At 36.8% G+C, this 22,914-nt stretch overlaps 1 protein-coding gene across 4 annotated transcripts in view; it reads left to right on the forward strand.

Moving 5' to 3' along the window:
- Positions 1–22,403, forward strand: part of LOC105829406 (helix-loop-helix protein 11) — a 143,078-nt gene extending 120,675 nt beyond the window's left edge. For all 4 annotated transcript variants that reach the window (XM_028193792.2, XM_028193793.2, XM_036293044.1 and 1 more), the window contains 4 exons: positions 2,464–2,614; positions 6,402–6,664; positions 7,430–7,887; positions 8,148–22,403. In XM_028193792.2, coding sequence (XP_028049593.1) covers positions 2,464–2,614; positions 6,402–6,664; positions 7,430–7,887; positions 8,148–8,529 — 1,254 coding nt within the window. In that variant the 3' untranslated portion in view covers positions 8,530–22,403. The remainder of the gene's footprint in view (positions 1–2,463; positions 2,615–6,401; positions 6,665–7,429; positions 7,888–8,147) is intronic.
- The last annotated feature ends 511 nt before the right edge of the window (positions 22,404–22,914 follow it).

Raw genomic sequence — 22,914 nt, forward strand, 5'->3', positions numbered from 1 at the left:
TCTTTTTTTCTACCATCCGGTCGCTGTACCTTTCTACATAAATGATATTAAGCGAGGCCATTTTTAAATGCTACATAAACAGGAATCAGGTGTGTAGGTATACTTAAACCAACTCGTACATTTCTTAGTTCTCAAGAGTGGTTCGAAATTATGCTCGCAATTACAAACAAAAAAAAAAAAGAATCCTTGGATTATTTTAAGAGACATACAAACTTATGAAGCGATTATATGTGAAAAAATTCAGGCGTAAGTTAAGTGTCTAGCTATAATTGCTCAAGATAAAATATTATTTTTAAATTTACTATTAGACCGTTGCCTTCAAGTAAATAATAATTTCGATAACGTTATATTTCAACATAATTTACAGTGAAATTTTTTCGCATTACATATACTATCTGATGTTATTAATTCACGGTTTATGTATATTTGTGGAAATGAGCGCGACCTGAAATTAACTTATTTGTGATGTTTCATTTAATAACTATTATTCGCTCCGTCTACATTTGCATATCCGTTTCCATCGTTTCTGACTACTTGCATATTTAAGTAGATAAAAAGAAGAAACTTTAATTAAAAATGTAAAGATCTGTCTGGATATGCAATGCCTTATCTTTTTTCTTGTAGGATAAATTGGTTCAAATAATTATGAATCATAGTTATTACATGTTTTCATTATAATTATTATTTCATAAAAATGTCGGAATACATAGATAATTCATCATCGTATATTTATACAATCCTTTTCATATTTTTATCGTGCGTAAGATACAAGATATAATTATTTATCATTTCTAATTAGTGGAGTGGTGAGTGACTTGACACGAAAACAGTAGATATATTGATCGCAACTTGGTTTGATCCCGGACGATCGGAATTTTTCATTCTGAGAATTTTCACCACGTTCCACGTTCCTTTCCTTCAACTACGACCAGTGTGTTGCGTCACTGTGACAATAATAAATAATAAAGATAGCCCTTTTTTCCGTATGCGCTTTCTTTTTTCCGTTTTATTACTATTATTATAAGGACTTAACTAACTATTTTATCATAATAACTTATCTTTATGATGTAATTGACTTTATTGTAGTGACTTTTATTCTGCGATCTTTCTTTTACACAATAACTTCACTACCAAGCCTTTATTCTATTCTCATGGTTTTGTAATGTTCTCTCCGCACTACGCTACTCCTTAATTAACTTTATTTTTATTTTTACTTTTTTTCTCTTATTTCTTCTCGGGAATGGTTTAATTGCAACTTTTAGTTGATGTCTTTCCTTTTACGTGCGTGCTTCTACTGTCCTATGTTTTGTATCAACTTTTCTCTCTTTCTGGCATGTGCAGCAATAAAGTTATTATTATTATTATTATTAATTACTATCAATTAAAAATTGACAAATAGACTTAAAAAAATGTCTTTTGAAAAAATAAAAAATAACTAGATATGACATTCTTTTAACTTCTTAATTAAATTGTTTGATATAATTGTGTCTTCTTCGTTTTATTTTATAACATAGAAATAAAATAAAACAAGCAGCACACAATCATATCAAACAAATTTAATTAAGAGGTTAAAAGTATGTCATATCTAAAGTTATTCTTTTATTTTTTTAAAAAACATGTTTTTGTACGAGTTATATGAAGTTATATAGATAGAAGTACAGGAGAGAAAATTTGCGCAAAAGTTTGTTGCGCGTATCAATTGCTCGGTTGCTCGAGGCTGGTGTTCAATTAACGCCGAAAAACAGCGTCTCCGAGGGGGATAATCGAGCACGGTCGTTTTTCTTTTCTTTTCATTTCCTTTTTTTTTTTTCTTCAATGTAAGAACGTGACGCGAAGGACCGGCTGCTCGGAGAAAGGACGAGGCAGCGGCGGACATCATTCGTGCATTTACGATCGCAGCGTACGCGAAGCATCTGTTCGTTAACCACCTGTCGGCAGGTGCGAACCGTACACCCGGCCCCGTTACCCCGCGCAGTTGGTATCAATCGGCCCTTTTGTTTTTGCCGGTCTGTTCCTCGAAGTCATTCCCGTTTTACTACGACGTAGTACGCACGACACGCGATAGCCTTCGCCGGATGTTATCGGCCCATACGGTGTGGTGATCCCTTCCTTTTTCACCCTGACCACGTAAAACCCTTTAAGCTCGTGGCACAGTAAACAGGAAGCCTCTATTCTTCTCCTCTTCCCTCTGTCGATGGTCCACCGGTGCAGGTTGCGTGTGGTACGTAGAGGGCACCTGTGCGGTTTCTCTGGATTTATCGCGGAGGCTCAATTTTTGTCTCGAATATTCTCAGCGATTTTTATTTAGTTTCAACGCTCCGTTGTTATCAGTGTATTTCGTGATTTCGCTCCAAACTGTAAAAATAAATTTCCGATTATTTTTACTGTATCCTGATCGCAAGAGATCGCAACAATCGGTATTATGACGAGGCAAGAAATAATTCATTTTTATTTGTGTTACAGGCTGCGATACTCCAACAGACTGCCGAATACATATACCAATTAGAGCAAGAGAAAACACAATTGCTGTCACAAAATTGCCAATTAAAACGATTGGTAAATCAACACGAGGGTGGCGATGTACCTATCAAGAAACGCAAACCCGATACCCAAGGTAATTCTTCATCAATTTTTAAATCTGTTTTATAGAAAAGAAGAATATTTTGTATGTATATTTTTGCGGAAAAGTATAATTTTTTTCCAGTTATAATAGACAACCCTCACCTTTAATTCGTTATTTTAAATTATTAGTCTATATACGTGTTATTTTCATCACTTCAAATTATAACATTATTTATATTTTTTTCCATTTTTATAAGTTAAATGATTTCAGACAGACTCTTCATAAAAATCTCGTTGAAGTATACTATGAAAATGTAGCGATGACGTAAACATTCATCAATAAAATATCATCACGGTCCTTTGCTTGCGCGCAAACATTTGTATATATAAAGAGTAATGGAATTAACGTTTATCGTCCGTCGCATAACGAGATTTTTCAAATGGACTTGAATTATTTATCGCTCGTGCGACCGCAATTGCAGCGTCCCATGTGGATTTGGGATCGTAAAAGCAAAAAGCGGAAACAATCGGTGCAAAGCGCGAAAAGTTGCGCGGATATACATTGCAATCCGCTTATTTCACAGTTTTCTCGCTTTTATATGGCGCCACGTCGAAGTTTCTATAAGTTATTTCTCAATCGCGAAATTGAATTGTTGCATTTCCGAAACTTTCGCCCGAAAGTAAGTAAATAACGTCGTATTTTCGCATAAATACAACTTTATAGATTTTCGTTTTTGCAGTAAATTCGAGCGCGCGTTGCCACAATATATATGCAAAACCCGGCAATCCCTTTTTTTTTATTCATTTATACGTAATCACCGAATCAATACACCGGTGGCCATATATCGCGGGGCAAATTTGCAAGCAGGAATTTTTTAATCTCGTGTCGACAACGTGGTCAATGTGGACGCATTTTGAGAGAGTCGTTCGTCATTTTCGCGAAAGTAATTACATTCTTCGCGACTTGGTATCACGCCGAAGGGATGTATAGGATATTTCAGGGAGGGAAGCTTAATGTAATAACGAGGTGATGGTACCGCTTATATATAAGTGAAAAATTTCCATGAAATTCAATTTGATTTGTGAAACTCAATTCAATTGTTAATCTACGTGAAGAAGGATCTCTTGGAGGATCCGTAATATTTTATTTTCCCTATCGGAAAATGAAATAAGTGGGAAGAAATCTCAACATTTAAGTTAGGCTTTCCAAGGAATATCGAAACCTTTTGTTTCAATATGAATAATTATCAAATGTATTTTGTGATGTATTGCATTTGCATCGTTAGACATTGAGAAGATAATATCGGTTAAATAAGGTTAAACTTTCGAAAATTATAAAGAGTCCAGAAAACGGATTGGCAACGTCAGGATCGTCCTCGAAAGTCTTTATTACTTCGAGAGCTAAATACAAGGGCCGAATTAAGGGTGCTCTCCTGTTTCGACGCCGGTGGCATTTCGACGACGTCGCCGTCGCGGCGGTGTGCCCGTCGGAAAGTATCTGTCGCGAACTTCGGCCGAGACAATTTCAATTTCCGGTTCTATCGTAAATTAGTTTCCTCCGTTCGATAGCGCACGGCGATATTCAGAAAGTTCGTCGTCGGCTGTGCGACGAAGCGGATTTAATGCCGACGAACCACTTTTATCGATCAATCGCGGTTAACCCTCCCGATTGCCTTCAAATATTAATTCCGACATTTACAATAATAATTTGTCCTATAAAATAACGAGGGCGAGGGGGGTAAAGCTAATTCGAAAGACATGGCAATTTATTTAAATAGATTTCGTGAATATGTATTCTTTATAGTTTAAATTGTAGTAAAAATGACAAAAAATGAATATATGTAGAGGTGTAGAGATATAAAAAAAAGAAACTTTACTTCCATTATTTGTATAAATTGTAATATTTTTTAAAAATTTGCTTAGTCTAGTAGTCAATTAAACCGAAGTTTTTATATATAAATTAGCTATGCCCTGCCACGCGTTGCTGTGGCTCTCTATTCTTATGCTACGTTTTTTTTTTTTTCAAATTTTCTTTGCTTTCGTTGTTTAACTTTCAAGAGCCTTGCTTTACTGTTGTTCTTTTTATTTTATTTTTGAATAAGCATTTATCTATCTTTAATAAATCTAATATTCATTTATTCACGTACTTCTAACTTTTTTTTTAAAAGCTGCCATGGATTTAGAAATTCATTCAAAAGACTGTTTTAAATAAGTTTCTTTTTTTCAATAAAATAAAAGCCATCTCAATTTTTCTTATATATTTTTACCTTAATTTAAACACAATAGAAACATTCTTCGCCTCTCCCGGTCTCTCCCGTCTCTCCCCGTCTCTCCCGGTCTTTCCCCGTCTCTCCCCGTCTCTCCCGGTCTCTCCCCGTCTCTCCGGTCTCTCCCCGTCTCTCCCCGTCTCTCCTGGTCTCTCCCCGTCTCTACTCGTTTCTCCCGGTCTCTCTCCGTCTCTCCCGGTCTCTCCCCATCTCTCCCGGTCTCTCCCCGTTTCTCTCCGTCTCTCCCGGTCTCTTCCCGTCTCTCTCAGTCTCTCCCCGTCTCTCCCCGTCTCTCCCGGTCTCTCCCCGTCTCTTCCCGTCTCTACTCGTCTCTCCCGGTCTCTCCCCGTCTCTCCCGGTCTCTTCCCGTCTCAATGTGTCAAAATTTCAATAATAATAATGAAAAACTATTTTTTACACTTAAATTATGGCCATCATTTTTGAAACACACGGTATTTCCAAAATTAGACCCCATAAGAACACTCTCGGTTACGAATGCAACGTTGTGTCAAAATTTCAAAGCAATCGGTGAAAAACTTACGGAAATCTTAGATGAGGAACAAACATTTACATTTTTATTTATATAGATATAAAAAATTTTTTATATCTATATAAATTAATGAATCATTAATTAATGATGGAATTATTTGGTGAACGATATTTGGTAACGAGGAATTAATATTTAAATATATCGTCCTTACGACTGAAACCATATAAAATCATATACAACCATATACGTAAAATCATATAACAAGTTGAAAACATGATAAACAATTTAACAGCATATCTCTTTTAAATCCGTGTTTGGCTGCGGAAAAAAATGGAAACTAATGGCGTTGCAATTGCGATCTCGTTGATAACAATAGTCGATAATCACAATTACTGTTGGGAATTACATTAATTAATAAATGTTCGGTTGATTGAAAATGTTTGCAAGAACGATGCGCAATTTACTGCACCGTTACCGCGTTATAATCCATCGTAACGTTCTACGATGTCAAACAATGTAGTGAATAAATGAAGTGACATACAGAAACGTTACATTCACTTCGCTGTAATATAACATCGAAACAAATGGACTGGCCTTTGATCCACGCGAAGTGTAATGGTTTCTATATTTGCTCTATATCGTAAACAGTGACTAGATTTAATTTCGCTCACGGTCCCGCATTCATTTATATCGCGTGAGCGGGTTATACTCGTTGCTACGCTAGCATATGCACCGGAAATCTAAAATACGTTCCGAGAGTTCATTGCGGTTATTCGCCTGTAAACCGATTTTATGAGCCTTTCTCATAAATTAGTTTCATAAAAACGTCAAGTCGTTTTAACCGTGAAAATTGTTGTAAACAGCTTTTAACGCGTGGCTTCATGTAAATGTCTCTAAATGTAACTGAATGCAAATGAAAACAGTTGTAAATAAAAGTAAGAAAAGAAATTTTTTTAAATTTGATTCATTTTGATCTTATTGTTAGCTATTTAAGCTTAGCGCTAATCAATTGTTTCACTTTTTTTAGTGGCAGACATTATGTTTCAATTTTTCTCTCATTTTGATTTTTTCTGCTTTTTCAGGTGTTGTCGTTAGTCTACCAATGCATGTCAGCGAGAGCGGCGATGAGGGCTTGGGCAGCATGTCCCCTGAGCCGTTGTCGGTAATCACAGTGACCACAGAGGGACATTCCGTTGTGAACAGCGATGTGGTGGAGCTCAAGCGACAGTTAGAAAGGGAGCGTCACGCAAGACTGCATTTAGAGAAACAGATGAGAGCAATTCAGAGCCAGTTGTATCCAGAGAGATTCCGAGACAATCAGCTAATCGCTTATCAGCCCCACGAGGTAACGCTTCTCTCTTGCTTTCATTAATCTTTCATATAGTGAAGGTAAAGATGGGCAGTATCGCGTAAGAACATGAAGAAGAATGAGTTATAGATCGGCAATATAAAACTCCACATTGAAAGAGCTTTTGCTGAAGTGTCTAAAAAATTTGGCTAGATACAAATTAAAAAATAATTCTGAAGCATCAAAATAATTATGTAGAAAGCTGAAGCATGATGTACCGGACCGAACAAAGTTTTAACATTTTAGCAATTATTTTGATAGTACAACAAAGTTATATTCAGATGTCTAGTTAGATTTTTAGATATTTCAACAAAATCATTCTTCCGTGCATATATAAATTCGTAGTTATAAAAAGTGCAGAGAGACTTTAACTGAAATATCATAGCCTGAAAACATATTCAAGCGTTTCGATTGCCGAGATCGCTATCTGCACGATATAGAAAATAATTCAACCGTAAACTCGTTCGATCCTCGAGGATTTAAACGCTTCCCGGTCGAAAGATATTGAAAACATTGTTTTAATTGCTCGCGTAGATAGCCGTGTCTGATAACAGGCCACTGCATCGCTGTATATCGTTTTATTATTTCGATTGAATTGATTTCTTTTTTCTCTCTTTTCCTCCCTTTTACCTGACGGCGCGTACCGTAGCGTACAAAACAATCGATCGGACCTTTGCCACGAACGGACAGATCGCGAGAAGAGACAGGTTTCGCAAGTACGATAATATAAAAAAAAATTAACGAGAATCACTACTGTCCTAGGTGATCGAGCACACGGACAACGTGATGGCGCAAGAAACGGAGGACGCGGTGGCCTCGCTTCAGGTGGTGTCGGTCATGTCTTTGCCACCGGTAGGTTCCACTCAAACCGTGGAGACGTCCAGCCCAGACCCGAGCTCGCCGCCCTTGTCGCCACAACCGGCCGATATCGTGACGGAGGATATCAAGGAGGAGGAATCACGCGCGAGTACACCCAAGATCGTTACTTTCGCTCAGAATCAAGTGTTCACGACGATAGAGGAACCAACTACTGCCGACTCATTTTCGTCGTCGAGTCGTGTCACGTACGCTACTTCGTCCTCCGCAGATTTTAAGACTGGCTCGCCTCAGTACATCACCGCGAGTCCCAGCAGATCTTTTTCACCAGTCACTGAACCTCAACGGCTACCCAGTGTCCTAGAGGCCGCGATGAAGGCTGAGCCTAAAGTCGAAGTTGAGAGGTATGTGTGACACTATTATTTTATCTTAAATATGATTATTCAATCTCAATCGTTGTTTAAGACATAGATAAGAAAAATAGATATAAATGTGACGTAATTTACCTTCCCTTCGAATATAATAGTCATTATATCGTACATACATATTATACAGAATCATTTTGCCCGGATAAAAGTAGTATAGGTTCGATTTCTTGTCTGGAATACTACAAGATCTAAGAGCCTGTTTTGTAATAACGAAACAAAATTCTTTGACTGCGTAGGTTGCCTTCCCCATCGAACTCCTTGGAGGATGGTACACCTCAGGCAAGGCTGTACATCGCAAATACATCCCGACAAAATCTGGAAACGATCGTCGAAGCGATACGTCACTTGGAGGGCGACCATTTATTCAGTGATGAACCTGCACAGGATGTACCATTAGCATTGACCAACAAACAGCAGCAACAACAACAGGCGACGGCGAACTCGACGTCTACGAAGTCTGCGTCCACTACATCCGCTTCCTCTTCCTCCTCATCCTCGACAACGTCTGCCACGGTAGCATCCACAAAACAACGGATACTGCATGCCGATTTTCTCCAATTTCACACGCAACAGCAGACCCAGCAACGGCCCGGCGTGATCGTGGTGAAGCATTCGTGATCCAGCAACACGTCGCGTCCCGTACACTGAATGATGCATTCAGAACGACAATGTATTCGCCTCCACCGCGCGACACCGTCGTTGTATATTATTCGAAAATGAGGAATTCCTTTCAGTAGATCCAAGAGAGCAAGTAGCGTTTTGCAAAAATGGGAGCACTAGTAGTAATCATCGTGATCGGATATCACGTGCATTCTCCTTCGCGTTAAAGAACTCGGGAGATATCTTGCAAGATGCATAAAGGGATAGATTTTATGTATGTTCCTACTACGCACTTCGTTCGCCTTCGCCTCGAAGAGGCCGCTAAGAAGGATGCATGCGATCGAACGATTTTTAGATAGAAAGGACAAAGTGATTTTAAATCGCGGATGTAGTTTATGTAGGTGAAGGCAGAGCCAAGTCCGAAACTTGACGAAAGGATCCTCATTGCCGACCTGTCAAAACAAAACGACGTTATCGTGCTTTATCTCGTGTAAATACTAACTATGATTCCTCCTGATCATTTCCGACGATCGCCACGAGATCACTTTGAATTTCGAAGAGATCCTCTGACCCCTTTCTCCTTCCCCTCTCCGGAGGAATGTCTTTTTCCCTCGCGAGAAAATCGTGAAACTCGAAACGGACGTTTCTCCTTTCGTTTTAATAGATAGAACATTTTTAGACTTAAGCGAGTAACTACCACGATAATATTTCTAGCGTGTAAGGCTGCGTACGCTGTATGATATACATATATACAATATTACATACATATATATTATTTGTAAAGAGTATAAAATATATATACATATTTACGTTCTTTTTTTACATTGTTACGGAAATGAAGAAAATACGAGATGACGACGCGAGAAAAAATATTAAGATATAACGACGCGTATATATGTTCTTTCGATACTTATTACCGGGTTACCACTGGATAAACGCGAAGTGACTAGAAGAAAATGGAACTAATCGAACAACAACAAGGTATTAATCAAAATACACATTCGCATGCAACGTTTAGTATTTGACATATGTTAGAAAAGCGTGGTGGAACGGCGAAGTAAAATTCGCGATCGGTCAAGCTCTAATCCGCGCGCGTATGATTCCTTTCTTCTGTGTTCTCGTGTTGCGGGTTGAAAATTCCGTTTAATCTGTGCCAAATATCCCCAGAGAGTACCCAGACGTTTTGTTCCTTCGTAGTAGATGTAATGTGCATAATGTAAAAGCGATGACGCCGGTCGGTACATTCAGTAGACCGAAAAGCAGTAAGTCCACGATCGCTCGTCTTCTCCTAACGTAACTCGTCAATGCGAAAGATGACGACCTGGGGTGCTATTCCGTAACCACTTACCGACAACTATCGATGTTGTTAAGTGTCGTTGCGCATATTTTTTCATATATCAAAATACGTGCGCAAAGACACTTAACGACATCGATAGTTGTCGGTAAGTGGTTACGGAATAGCAGTCCTGAAGTCGCTATTCCTGTTTAACGAAGCAGGGAGGCTTCTTCCGGCCGTCATTCCCTTTGCGTCGCAGACCCAGAACCGATCTCTCTATTGGATCAATCAGCGTTGATCAACGCTAATAATCGTAAGGGCCGAAGGGGAAGCGGGACGGGGCGACGTCTTGCGATTTTCTCTTCGCAACTTCACTCTTAACATACAACGTATATAACACATTGTACGAGTTTTTTCTACCCGACATACGGATTTCTTATAGCTTGCGGATACGAGACTAAGAGGCTTTGGAATTTACAATTTCTCGTGCCTTTTCGAGGAGACGAGCGATTGGTTTCGGAGACGGTCGAACAATCGATCGATCGGCGGAAAGAAAAAGGGCTGCAAACGTTTTGTTTTTCTTTTACTTTTGTTTACACGCGTCTACATATTATGTGCATTGTATTTTTTTGTGTTACTTCTTTTTGTGCGAGTACTACTGTTTCACCGAATGATTGTAGAAGCGTTATCGCTCGTCGAGTGTAGGCCCATAGACCAATTTTTAATCGATTACATTAGTACGAATCCTTTCGCTCGTAATTTACTATTATTACTGATACTATTACTATTACTACTACTACTATTACTACTACTATACTACACTACTACTTTCTTTTCTACGATGACGTTGATTGGTGTACGAACCCGAACATAAGTTTAAGAGTTTAATGCATATATATATATGTGTGTGTGTGTGTGTGTGTGTGTATACATATATACACACACACATATATATATATATATATATATGCCTACGAGAAATTAATTTTAAGTATTCTTTAAGTATGTAAGTTAGTATGCAAAGTAAGATGCGGCAGTAAGACAAGGATTACAGTTAAGATCTTTAGTTAACCTTCTAGCGGTTAGGATAAATATAGGAATTGTTTAGCCGAGTACACAATTTGAAATACATCCAGGTTAATATTGTTTATCTGTATGATAAATGTGAAACGCTACTCCGTAACTATACTTGCGTGTATATAATACCTTTTAGCGGATATCGCATAACATATGATCACCTAGCTGACGTACCACGATGCTAGAAATAAGATAAACCTCGCCTTTCGTACGTTTCGCTGTTACTTTTAATTAGTGGCATCTCTCATTTTGCATATTTAGATATTTTTTTACGTACCATTAACACATTCTCACTATTTGATTATTTTTTTTTTAGTACCCAGAGATGTAAGGACTATATTAATTTTGGGGGGAGAAAACTAAGGGGACACGCGTTTAATGGAACAATCATTTTCGAAACGTACGAGAGGCCCCTTATAGGAGATACGATTCTATCTTAGGCTTTCGACATTCGCGATGAAAGTGTGATCCCGACGTTTCCGTAGGTCGCGGATTTCGAAGGTAATGTACAAAGCTCGATATCGACGTTCACGCGAGGACGCACGAGGGCCTAAAATGAACAGAGAAATTTATTCTCGTCTCCATCTTTCGTATTTTCTCTACGATTCTCTTACTCCATCGATATGTGAAAACCACGATATTTATATCTTCAGATTTTTCGCCAAGTCGATGATCGTATCTTCTCGCGCTAGATACCATGATACCTCGAATCGACAGAAGTACCGAGCAAGCATGCTATCTTTACTATTAGGCTCGACATGTTGTCAAGTCAATCGAGGGAGAAAAAATCGCCAGGAAGATTTTCGAAAATACGAAAATGGACACGACATTTGAAGGATGATGACAGCAAAGAGAGAATCTTTTTCTACGCGAGTCTGATATATGATGTACGTCTCATTTTCCCACATACGTCTGCGTCTTAATAGTTTCTAAAATCTCGTGCGAGTATCTTCGGCGCTTCCATGATACACACACATACACTTACACACGTACATAATACACACACACACACACACACACACACGAAAAGTATATATACATATAAAAAATATATATATTTACACGTACGGAACTATTATATACGTACGTATCAAGTATACGAGTGTTGCACACGTACGCGTGTTACCACGTGTGCGTCGTGCTGCACATTTTTGAGGAATCTCTTGGCGAGATCCTCGAGTTTCGCAATTGATACCGGATTCTTTCGTTTCCCCTTAACTCGTTTCGTTTCGGCGCGTTTCTATTTGATTCTGCGTAATCACCCTCGGCACCAGCATGCTGTGATTAGCTCTTAATGAGTTAACAGAATGCGGGAGAGGATCGAATTGAAAATGGAAATTCGAACGCGTCGCTCTGCACGTGTCGACGTGGGCAAGATTGATGTTACGGCAATGTCACAGCAATAATTACATGCTCAAATTAAATTTTAGACTAAAATTTTTCATTCTCTTGACCAAATTGCTTGATTAAATTGGACAAATTTTCAAACTTTACCGAATTTACTGTATTTACTGTATAAAAAATATTTTTACGTATTTTTTATGCATACTGATATCATTCTTTGCGATTGCATCAATGGTGGCGTGTGTGTGTGAACAGAAAGTTTCATATTTGATATTGCTAAAACTTTTTCTTTTAATTTAACTGAGTACATTAGTCATTAAAAAGATCGTATAAGATTAATATGTTATGTATTTATGTTATATTATATTTTATGTTATATGTTACGTATTTTAATTAGAGTGTTCTCGAAAAATAATGTAAGTCTATTAATAATGATAATGATTATATTACAACTATACCTAAAGTTTATATTAGATATTAGATATTAATATACAATTTTTTGCGTTTACAGCAAAATTCGCATTTAATGTTGTTGGACTATTCACGTTATCTGTGATACAATTATTTTGCAACTATCTATATTCCGTCAGATTTAAACGCGTTTTACTTTATATATTTTTTCTGTTAATCGTTCACTGATTTAACACGCCCGTCGAAAGTAGGCTTGTACCCATTGAACGGTCGTGATATGCTCGATTACTTATAGCTTATTATGCAACGAGATTTAATTACAAGCGAGCAATAAGCCCGCTTTATTTGGGCATTCATACTACGCTGGGATTTTGATGCGCTCGCGGATGATATCAGTATGAATGATATCTTGTCTATCAGTAGCAGATTTAAAAGTAAAGCGTTTACAACACTACATAATTTTTTTTCTTTTATACAATGATATTTATTGTCTTATTTGGAGATATTACGTTTTGATTGAATTTGTTCGATTTCAACGAATTCAACACAATAATTCTATTTTGTAATTGGTGTTTCAGGAGTAAAAATAGTAGGTTAATTTGCTGATTTATAAAAAAATTGAAATTATTTTAAACTAAACAAGATAATTACATAGATTTTTGGATACTACAAACAGTACTAGCTAATTTTTACCAATATGTCTGATTTTCAAAATAATTGAGGATTAACATGTAAAAAATTTTAAATATTGTAAGAAAAAATCTAGGAACCAGACGTAAAATTAAATTTGACGAATTGCATCAATATCCAAAAATGTATTTAAAAACTAAGCCTTGTCTGATTTAAAATAATTTTTGGCTATAAACTAGTGTTATTCCAAAACATATGCTTTATTGTTTTATTTTAAAAGAATATGTATTGAAATTGGAGATGAAACTTTTAAATGCAAAATGTCAATTTTTATTCATGCCTTTCTTCGGAGAAACTTGCCGAGAATTATTACTTTTAAAGCCAATTACGACACGTGCGTCGCGATACCCAAATAATTATAGAAATCGTTATTGAAAGATGTCAAATGTCGTCGATACGTTCACGCGAGTTTTAAGGGTGAAAATTCGAAAGGTTGATCTTCGAACGACATTTCATCCATGAAAGAGACAACATAAGAAAGAAGTTCCACAGGATTGTAACTAGTAATGGATTAAACGGCCGTTCGAAGATCACACGTTTCGTAAGGAAAAAACTGTCATTGTTCGCCGCGATGACATGGATATTTGATCGAAGCGATCTTTTTTATCGTTAAATGCATATAAAGTGTAAAAACAAATATGTAAATATATATACATGTACATATATATGTATATGTATATATATGTATATAACCCAATGGCTCCTGTAACTTCTCTACAGCTTCGTTGAAAGGCAAAAAAGAATAAGTTCGCAAGATACGGTTTAACTGCTAAAGAAAGTCGCTGTTAGAGTAACGTAAGGGTATTGAGAGTGGTAGAGTGCGTGGATGCATGCGAGAAGGATGAAGAAAAGTGACAGCCGATCTTCGGAGATCGTGGGAGCGAGAGCATGGCTGTGCGAATCACGAGAGCGACGGGAAGGACTTTATACTGTTTAAGATTAATCCCGATTTGTACACGTCGTGGCAAATGGCGACTGAGAGTGGCGCCGAGATTACTCAATCGACCGCCTCCGGAAGACTATAGGTTGCGTTTGTCGTAAAACAGGCCAAATTTTATTCACGGGAGGACAAAGAAAACACGCCGGCTCCTGTCGCCGAAGTAGAAGTAACTCGGGCGATATAAAAATGAATTTGGGAGATACATTTTTCAAACGTCGGATAAACTGGAACGATTTTTGGACGTCTACAATGTTAGAATAGTCTTTTACATGGTCTTCAGATATTTGCGTCCAAAAAATGAAAAGGAAAAAATCATTTGATATCGATGTCACACCTGTTTGCTTTCTGGAGCGCGGCGCATTCGAAATTCGGCGACGAAGACGTTCCGCGAAATCGAGTAATTATTTTTTTAATCGGGCCAACATCCCGCTCTCTTTCGCCACGAGCCCGCCAGGAAAAATGTATATAGCGTAAAACCCTAAAAGCGTTAGAGTACTGGCGGAAGAATGTACAACAGAGAAGTAAATAGGTAGATAGGTCTGGTAGAAAGGACGAGGGAAAGTGAGAATGAGGGAGAAAGAGGAATAGAGAATGCGAGGACACGAGAGAATGCTAAATGGATATGTAGACTGTGCGTATAAAATAGCGGAACGTTATAATGAGTAGATAACGACAGATTCCAAAAGTCGTTTTTCAGGAACAGAACTGAGTAGTGTGCGTGTCGTAGGGCGCGTGTTCTTGAATTTGCGAGCGAAAGATAAGAAAGAAGAAGAATGATGCACGAATGCATAGATGTAATTTGTAGTGCGCCGAAAAGATGTTTCCTTTTTTTTTTTTCAAGTTCTTGAAATACATTTCTTTTTCTTTTTTTCTTACACGAAACACTTGACTGGACTTTGAAATCATATCGAAACTCCGTATCCGTTGATTGAAGAATGATCCAGGCTCACGCGGCGCGTGATGAACCAAAGACGTGCAATATATAGGTCGTCAATATCACAAGAATTGCGAAAAGAGAGCTGCGACTGAAGAATTCATTAGTATATCGTATTTTTCGGCGTAACTCTCGTTAACTTGAATTGGGAGGACGAGAGAAAGTTAGTATCATGACAGATATTAAACAAAGATCATAAACATTCTCGCGAGAGTCTTGAAGCCGGCTGAAGGTTCATTTTTTAAATGCCGAAAAAAATGACGTCAGAAATAATCACTCGAGATGATTTTCACCTTAAAACACTTCTATCTTTTGCAACATTTATTTACGTACTTCTTAAATTTCTGCAATTGCGTTAAATATTTAATGTTGATTATGATAAAAATGCGTACTTAACGTCGTTTCAAAGAAAAGCGAATTTAATCACGAAGTAATAATAAAAATTTACTAAAAGAAGTATGTAACTAATTGTCAAAGGTTAGAAATAAATTAATAAAATTTCAAGTTATTTCTCTTTTGAAGTTCAGAGTTTTTGCGACTTGCACGTCTCACAAATAATCGTAAATCTTGATTAGCACTGCAAGTATCCATTAATGAAATTGCCTGAAATACGTAATAACATTTTCAATAACTGATATTATTTGAAAAATGTCGAGAAAAAGTACCAACTAACGAATATGAACAAGACGCTTTACTCGAGAAGCTCGAGAAATTCACCGATACGCTCTTAATTTTGTAACGGCATTAAAAATATTATAACTTGACTAAGAATAAGAGAAGCATAACGTCGACCAAATAAAAAATCCTGTTAGAGAGCTTCATAGAGCAAGACCGATACAGAGGATTAATATGACAGCAATGCATCGCGTTGTATGTGATAACGAGAAGTGGATAAAGGATTTACAATTTGTCTATTTCAATTATTAATTAACTAGTCTAATTAAGAAATCGAGTTTCATAACAATTTAAAAAATATATATGTAAAGCATAGGGTAAACGAATAGAATAAAATTATTATCGAGTAAAAAATTGGAATTTATAAATATTGATGTCGCTATCACAAACACGCGATGTATTACTTCAGTTTTACAATTTCCATGGACCGTCCAGTTGAGTACGAAGAGAAAAGAGAGACTTACCGAAAAAAACACATGGCTCCTTTAGAGACCATCTTTTTACACTAATAATAGTCAATTTGAAATATGAAAAGTGTTCGATCGTCTTTTCGTCATTAAGATTTCAGTCGAGAAATTTACCCGGTATTTTACGGTTTACGCAATACGAGAGATAACTCGACTAATTAGGCTCGAATCGTCGTTGCGATCATGAAAAATGAATCAATAAAAATTGGGCCGGATAACTTGTGGAATTTTTTTTTTACGAATTCAAATCGAATGTACTATGAATTATAAGAGGAATAACTTTTTTATAAACGATGCTGAAACAACGCAGTCGGATAAATCTAACTGACGAACGAACCGAGTCGAAAACCTTTTCACGTTTATCACTCGAAATTTACTATTGTCTATGCAAGTTGGAGAATTCCAAGGTGTAAGGATTTCAGTGCAGTAATGATCTGGCTTTTTAAATGTTTTTAAAAACTTTACTACAAATTTTTTAAGAATAGTCTAATCTAAGAATAGTTTATCTTTTTGAATTTTAAATCTATTATCAATCTGACTTCATTTTCACTGCATTCAAATTTCTCGAAGAAAATAGAGAGGATGTAAAAGCATTTGATAGGTGACTTCAAGCTAAAGAATTAGATAAGTTAAAATTGATAATGAATTAAATGAAACGTTGGAACACAAGAAAAAAGATGGTTCCTAAGAAAGCGGATTTTAGGCAATTGGACAATTACTGCACTGAATCCTTTAATTGAACAAGTTTTCTATAGTCACATATCTATCTAATGGATAAAGTCATCGTTTCATCTCTGACAATGATCACAAAGCAATTCAGCTTTTCTAAGCAAAGTGAGAGAGAGAGAGAGAGAGAGAGAGAGAGAAAAAAGAGGTGGCATCATTCTCTTAGAATACGCGCTTTTTTCTACGTGTAGACCGATAGTCCGATGCAATACGAGCATCCTCGATATAGTATCGAGTATCTCTTCTTTTTACGAACTGAAACAGGAGAATAATTTCTCGAGACTGAGACAAGAGAGCCGTGACACCGACGAGGGTACCGGTGAGCGCAATTAATTAATAATAATTTTTTTTTTAAGTGGAAACTAAACGCGATTGAGAAAAAAGAATGCAAAAGTTCCTCAAGTTCAAGCTGCGTTTGCCGCGTGCGTTCGCATTCTCGGCAAACACGATTTTGCTTGACGAAGAGAATGTCGTCCGCATGTCGTAAACGCCGCCCACACCACAAGAACAGACTGCCATTGAGTTTCGAGTGTACTCGTTCGTAATAAAATAGTTATAATTGACCAGGACTAAGTCGATCTGAGAGAACGAATGAGGGAAGTGGAAGATGAATGCGTGACCGATTGTTTTGTATGATTTGGTGGTGGATTTATTGATACAAGTGGACTCATTTGTCATCCTTAAATCGTTTTATAAATCCTCTTTCATAATTATTCCTTTCTTGAAAATGTAAACTTATTAATGATAAATAGCTGTAAATTTCGATAACAACACGAGAAAGAAATTAAAAAAGCAATCATAAAGTTTTTAATTAAAGATTTGAAATAAAAACTAATTAAAAAATATCAAGAAAAAGAATGAAATTAACATTTGAAAAAAATATATGTCGCGTACAAAAATTTAACCTAATGTCCAAAATTATTTAAGAATAATTGTTCGGCACTTGCTTTCGTCTCTCCAATCTTTAATTATTGCACATTTTGTGGAGCTTTGAATTCGCCACTGGCATGAATATTTGGATGTCTGTAAGAAAGAACGGGATGTATAATCTTTCCGCGCAAAATCTCCTTGGGCTGTAAAATCCAAATCTCTGCACAGAAAAAAAAGTAATATAGCCAATAACATATGTAATTGCGAGCTGCCAACTACATAAAATACTCAATGCAATAATATTTACTATTAATGCAAGTACAATGTTAATACTGCAATAGCATATATTATTGTATTGAGTATATCTGTAGTTGGCAGTTCGCAACTACATATCTTATTGAATATATTACTTTTTTTTTCAGTGTGTCACCAAGTTTGCCGCGAGAGAGAAAACGAGTCGTTCCTTGACGTTGGCCGGAGACACGACGCAGTCTGTAAATTGGCCGTAGGATTGTATTGATCGAACGTTCCGATAGGGGAAAAAAAAACAAAAAAAAACTCGGAACAGATCCGAGACGACGCAAGATTAACGGCGCGTGTTAATTAACGAGTTAGGCCGACTGACACATTTATTCTAAGAGAAGAGCCTGTGTATGAATCGGTAATATAAAATGGAAGGGAAAAAAAGATATAATTCTGTGATGTATTTCTATGATTTAATTATATATAATTATGATTATTCTTACGATTATGATTAATATTATTTGCGAATAAATCGCTGTGCAAGTATCAATTAATGAGTAGTGTAAGATGAAACGTAGCGCAATCGAAACATTGCCAAGAGGCGTATCGCGTCCGTATCCTAGATACTGAAACGTGAGAGATCGCACAAATCGTATAATTTATTGCACTACGAACACGATTGTTAATCGCCCCTGTCGAAAGTCGAAATATGGGAATCATAACCGAGGGAGAAACAGTTTAAAATTTCTTTCCAAGGAAGCCGGGAAGAAAAGGGAACGAGATTCAACAAAATACATATGATGTTTTCGCGTGAGGATAGCTCATTTTATTCGTGTTATTTATTTATAGCCGATGAGCGAGAAGAAATATTACGATCCTCTTGATAAGTATATTTGGTGCAAGAGCGTAAACGTGCAAGAAAGTTATCTGCGAATTTCTTCAAGCAAGAAATTCGCAATACTCGCTCGTTTATCAGCACTTAATATCGCTGTGAAAGATTTAATAATTCGTCAGAAACGCGTTTAATATAATTGCGCATATAAATTTTATTAAAAAAAATTCTATGTATGAGAAGAGAGAAATTAGAGAGTAACGTAAAGTAATTAATCGAGACTTTAAACAGTTAAGTTTCTAATTATCTTATTAATATATTTCTGCTTCTTCCCCCTTATGCTTGTCTTTAAGAATCAAAAACATGATTTCCCCAAGGAGTAAACAGTCTTGTGTGTCGATCATTGATTACTATTAACCACGTATGCTACGTGAAGAAAAGTAAACGGGGATATTTAAAAAGTGCGGCGTGTCACGACACTAGAAACGATCGGAGAAGCGATAGGAAAACTAGGTAGTCATTTAGAGTGCCAGGAAGGAAAGAAAAGTGAGAGAGACGGATGAAATGCGAAAGAAGAGTATGCGTCGATTTTTGCGAGTGAGAGTGCGAGAAAGATTTTCGTCGATTAAGCTCCGTAAAATAATAAGAGCGCCAACTGCATCGCGGCGACTCGAACGAATCCCGGAAGTACTCGTTAATATTTGTGCCGATGACGGGGGACGATCCGTATAATTCGTTCGGGTCGGCGGATAGCATTAAGAATTATGATTACTATCGTACGAGAAATAGAAGAGAGATATCGGATGCGGCTGGAAAAAGCGGAGGTTTCGTGCTAAGGTGACTTAAGGCGTTCGAGAGCTCGAACCGAGAACTTGGAACTCGGAGGAAATCGCCAATATTATACAGGGCGTCCTATGACCCAGGGCATTCCTTGGAATCGATACTTTCTCAAAGAAAATTCGAGCGTGAAAGACTTATTAGCGATTGAAAATAAAATCTCGCTTTTCACGAAATGAGCTTCGGAAGGCAAACAAGTGGCAGAAACGTATTCTGCTGTTAGTTTAATTTAATGTAAACGTTTTATCATTAGAGATTAGAAAATTATGGGAAAGTGTATGAAAATTATGAGCACTCCCGATATTTTGTCTAAACAAAAATGGACCCAAAAAATTGGCCGAAGAAAACTGTGATTAAAAGGATAACCCAATGTTTCGGCGGCACCCTGTATTGTAGGACTCCTTTCGAGACAAACGTATGCGTAGCGATATATTCGGCTCTTATCTATTTCTATCGATTGGTACTTTGCCACGCATGAATATTTCGGAAGAAAAAGTCGACCGAAGACGGTCATTATACGAAAATGTGCCGGCTACTTTAATTCAAAATCACGTTTGCGAGATCAGAGAGCGGAAACATGATTTTGTTACTTTTGCAGACCATCAAGGAATCTCGTACGTCTGTCTGAATCGCTTACTGCGAAAATGTGCCGCAATAATAGATATAACAATTATTATATTTGGTATTTTTATTTAAAAAATTATTAAAATAAAATTACATCAATTCTTTTATTTCAATGAAAGATATTGAGGCTATAATTATGTTTATCTTTTATTTTTTATTGATCATAAATAAAAGCCGTCTAGTTCTGGATCAGTTATATGAACTTTGAGAGAAACGTAATGAATCACAGAGTGATGCTCCGTTGCGACGCATTAATAATGAATGATAGCGAGATTACTTTAGTCGGGCAAAAGCGAGAGAGTGGACGCGAGAGACAGCGAGAGAGAGAGAGAGAGAAAGAGTGGGAGAGAATGAGAAAATGCGTTAGATAGAAATACGTAAAAGAGCGAAGTGTCTTAGAGCTAATGGAATTTCTCTGCGCGAACGCGCAGATGGATGCACGGAACGCGCTAACATAAGCAGCCACCTCCGAACGAGAAGTCTTCAATACCATTTGCATATTGCTTTATTGTTACACGAACATTATAACGATATATTACATTAAACAAAAAAAAAAAAGAAAGGAATATTACAGGTACAGCGGTACAATTAAAGTGTGAGTTCCACGACGCGACGGTGACGATCGCGCGGACAAGAGGCTCGCGTCACCATTTCGTCATTTCGCGCCTCGGGATTTTTTCAGGAACGCGTTCCCGGTACCTCGGTCTTTTCACGTGAAACTCTTTTTCCACGTTGGTACAGGTCACGCGTGCAATTTTCGACACGACCAGGGGTCAACGGAGAAAAGCGCGAAAACACGTTTTGCCAAATAGATGAACACGTTTTCCAGACAAATGAGATGTACTTTAACTCTTTCTTTCTTTCTTTCTTTTTTAAGCAAAGATTAAGTATCGTTTCTCGCTTTATTATTCTGGGGGAAGCTCGAAAATTATCAGCGTTAAATCTGACTTGCGCTAATTATGTCCGATCCGAAAGACTCTTCCGCGCAATCTGAACGCACTCGAGACGTCCTGGAACACATACATACTTTAGATACTACGCGTTACGTTTTTGTATTTACGATGAAAAATTTACAAGATGGGAGATGGACTTGCTTTTCCCTCTTTTCTACTACTTTGTATATTACCAAATAATCGTTAATTAGAAAAGTTATTACAACTAGCGTTTCGTTGTCTTAATCAACAAGATTTTATTAAGCGGAATATATAACGATGGCGAACAATCGTAAGCCGTCGTTATCGTAACGATGCGGCCTGATTTACGCGTTTCTGTTGTTGCTTTACGTGGTACATTTAATTCGCGTACATTTGTCAACGAATGGGAGATCGACGTTTATGACCGATTCTTCCTCAGCTTCATTTTCCTTCTTATTAAGAGAACCTTACCATTTAATTCACGTTGCATAAACAATATTTTTCATAGTTTGGAAGTCTGCCAGCATTTATTAGACTGATTAGACACGCGATATTAACACAAGTTTAATAAACGTGATCTCCCGCGGGCAATTCTCCTTTTCAAGATCTGTGAATCAAGTGGCATCGTTCCTGAATATCTCTCTTATTATACGATAAAGTATAATAAACCTCGCAAATCTGTCGACGTTGGAAAGCAATTGACTGGTTCCTTAGAAGCCAGAGAGCCAAGAGATTGCGCCAAGAGAAGTACAAATCATAAAAAAAAAAAGAAAGAATGGAAAAGAGAAAGACGGTAACTGCGAAAAAAATCAATCATTCGAAGATGAGATAATGTGACCAATACCGAAAGAGGTGTAATATTTGATTTTAGTTTCATCGCTTTTCATTCATTAACTTTGATTATAATTATTGCTTGTAACATTCATTCGAGATACCTTGAATACAAAAAAAAAGTAATAAACCATGTTATCCGCTTGTTTCATCCCTTGTATAAAATCCTACCTGTGATATACTAATAAAGGAAATTAGATTTCGATATGAGCGATTTTTATGTGACAGTATATTTGACATTGTTTTAAGTTTGCGATTTATTTCATTCATAATACATCTATCAATAATTTATTGAAAAATTTATTATGAATTTTTTAAAATTTTTTCGTAAAATTAAGATACCTTTCTGTTCCAAGTTTAAAGTATAAACTAACAGTAAAAAATTTATGTAATTACAAATATTATTGATATATAATATTAAAATATAACTTATTACGGATAGTAAACTAATAAAACGTTTCCAGGAGTTGTAAAAGTGAGACATAAGAGACGAATCTTTTATTTTTTAATAGCGAGAAAGTGAGCATAAAACAGTTATTTCGTTGTGATTTTTATTGAAACACTCTTTAGGGTACACAAGCTCTAGCCTAGGTAATAAGCATTAAAGTAAGTATAAAAAATGAACAACTGCTTATGGAATCACAAAGTGTGGATGTCTGCCCTTCTTACAATCATTAAACATACTTTAACGTGCATACACGAAGGCACAACG

The sequence above is a fragment of the Monomorium pharaonis genome, chromosome 10 (assembly GCF_013373865.1).
Source record: "Monomorium pharaonis isolate MP-MQ-018 chromosome 10, ASM1337386v2, whole genome shotgun sequence".
In the NCBI taxonomy this organism is placed as follows: Eukaryota; Metazoa; Arthropoda; class Insecta; order Hymenoptera; family Formicidae; genus Monomorium; species Monomorium pharaonis.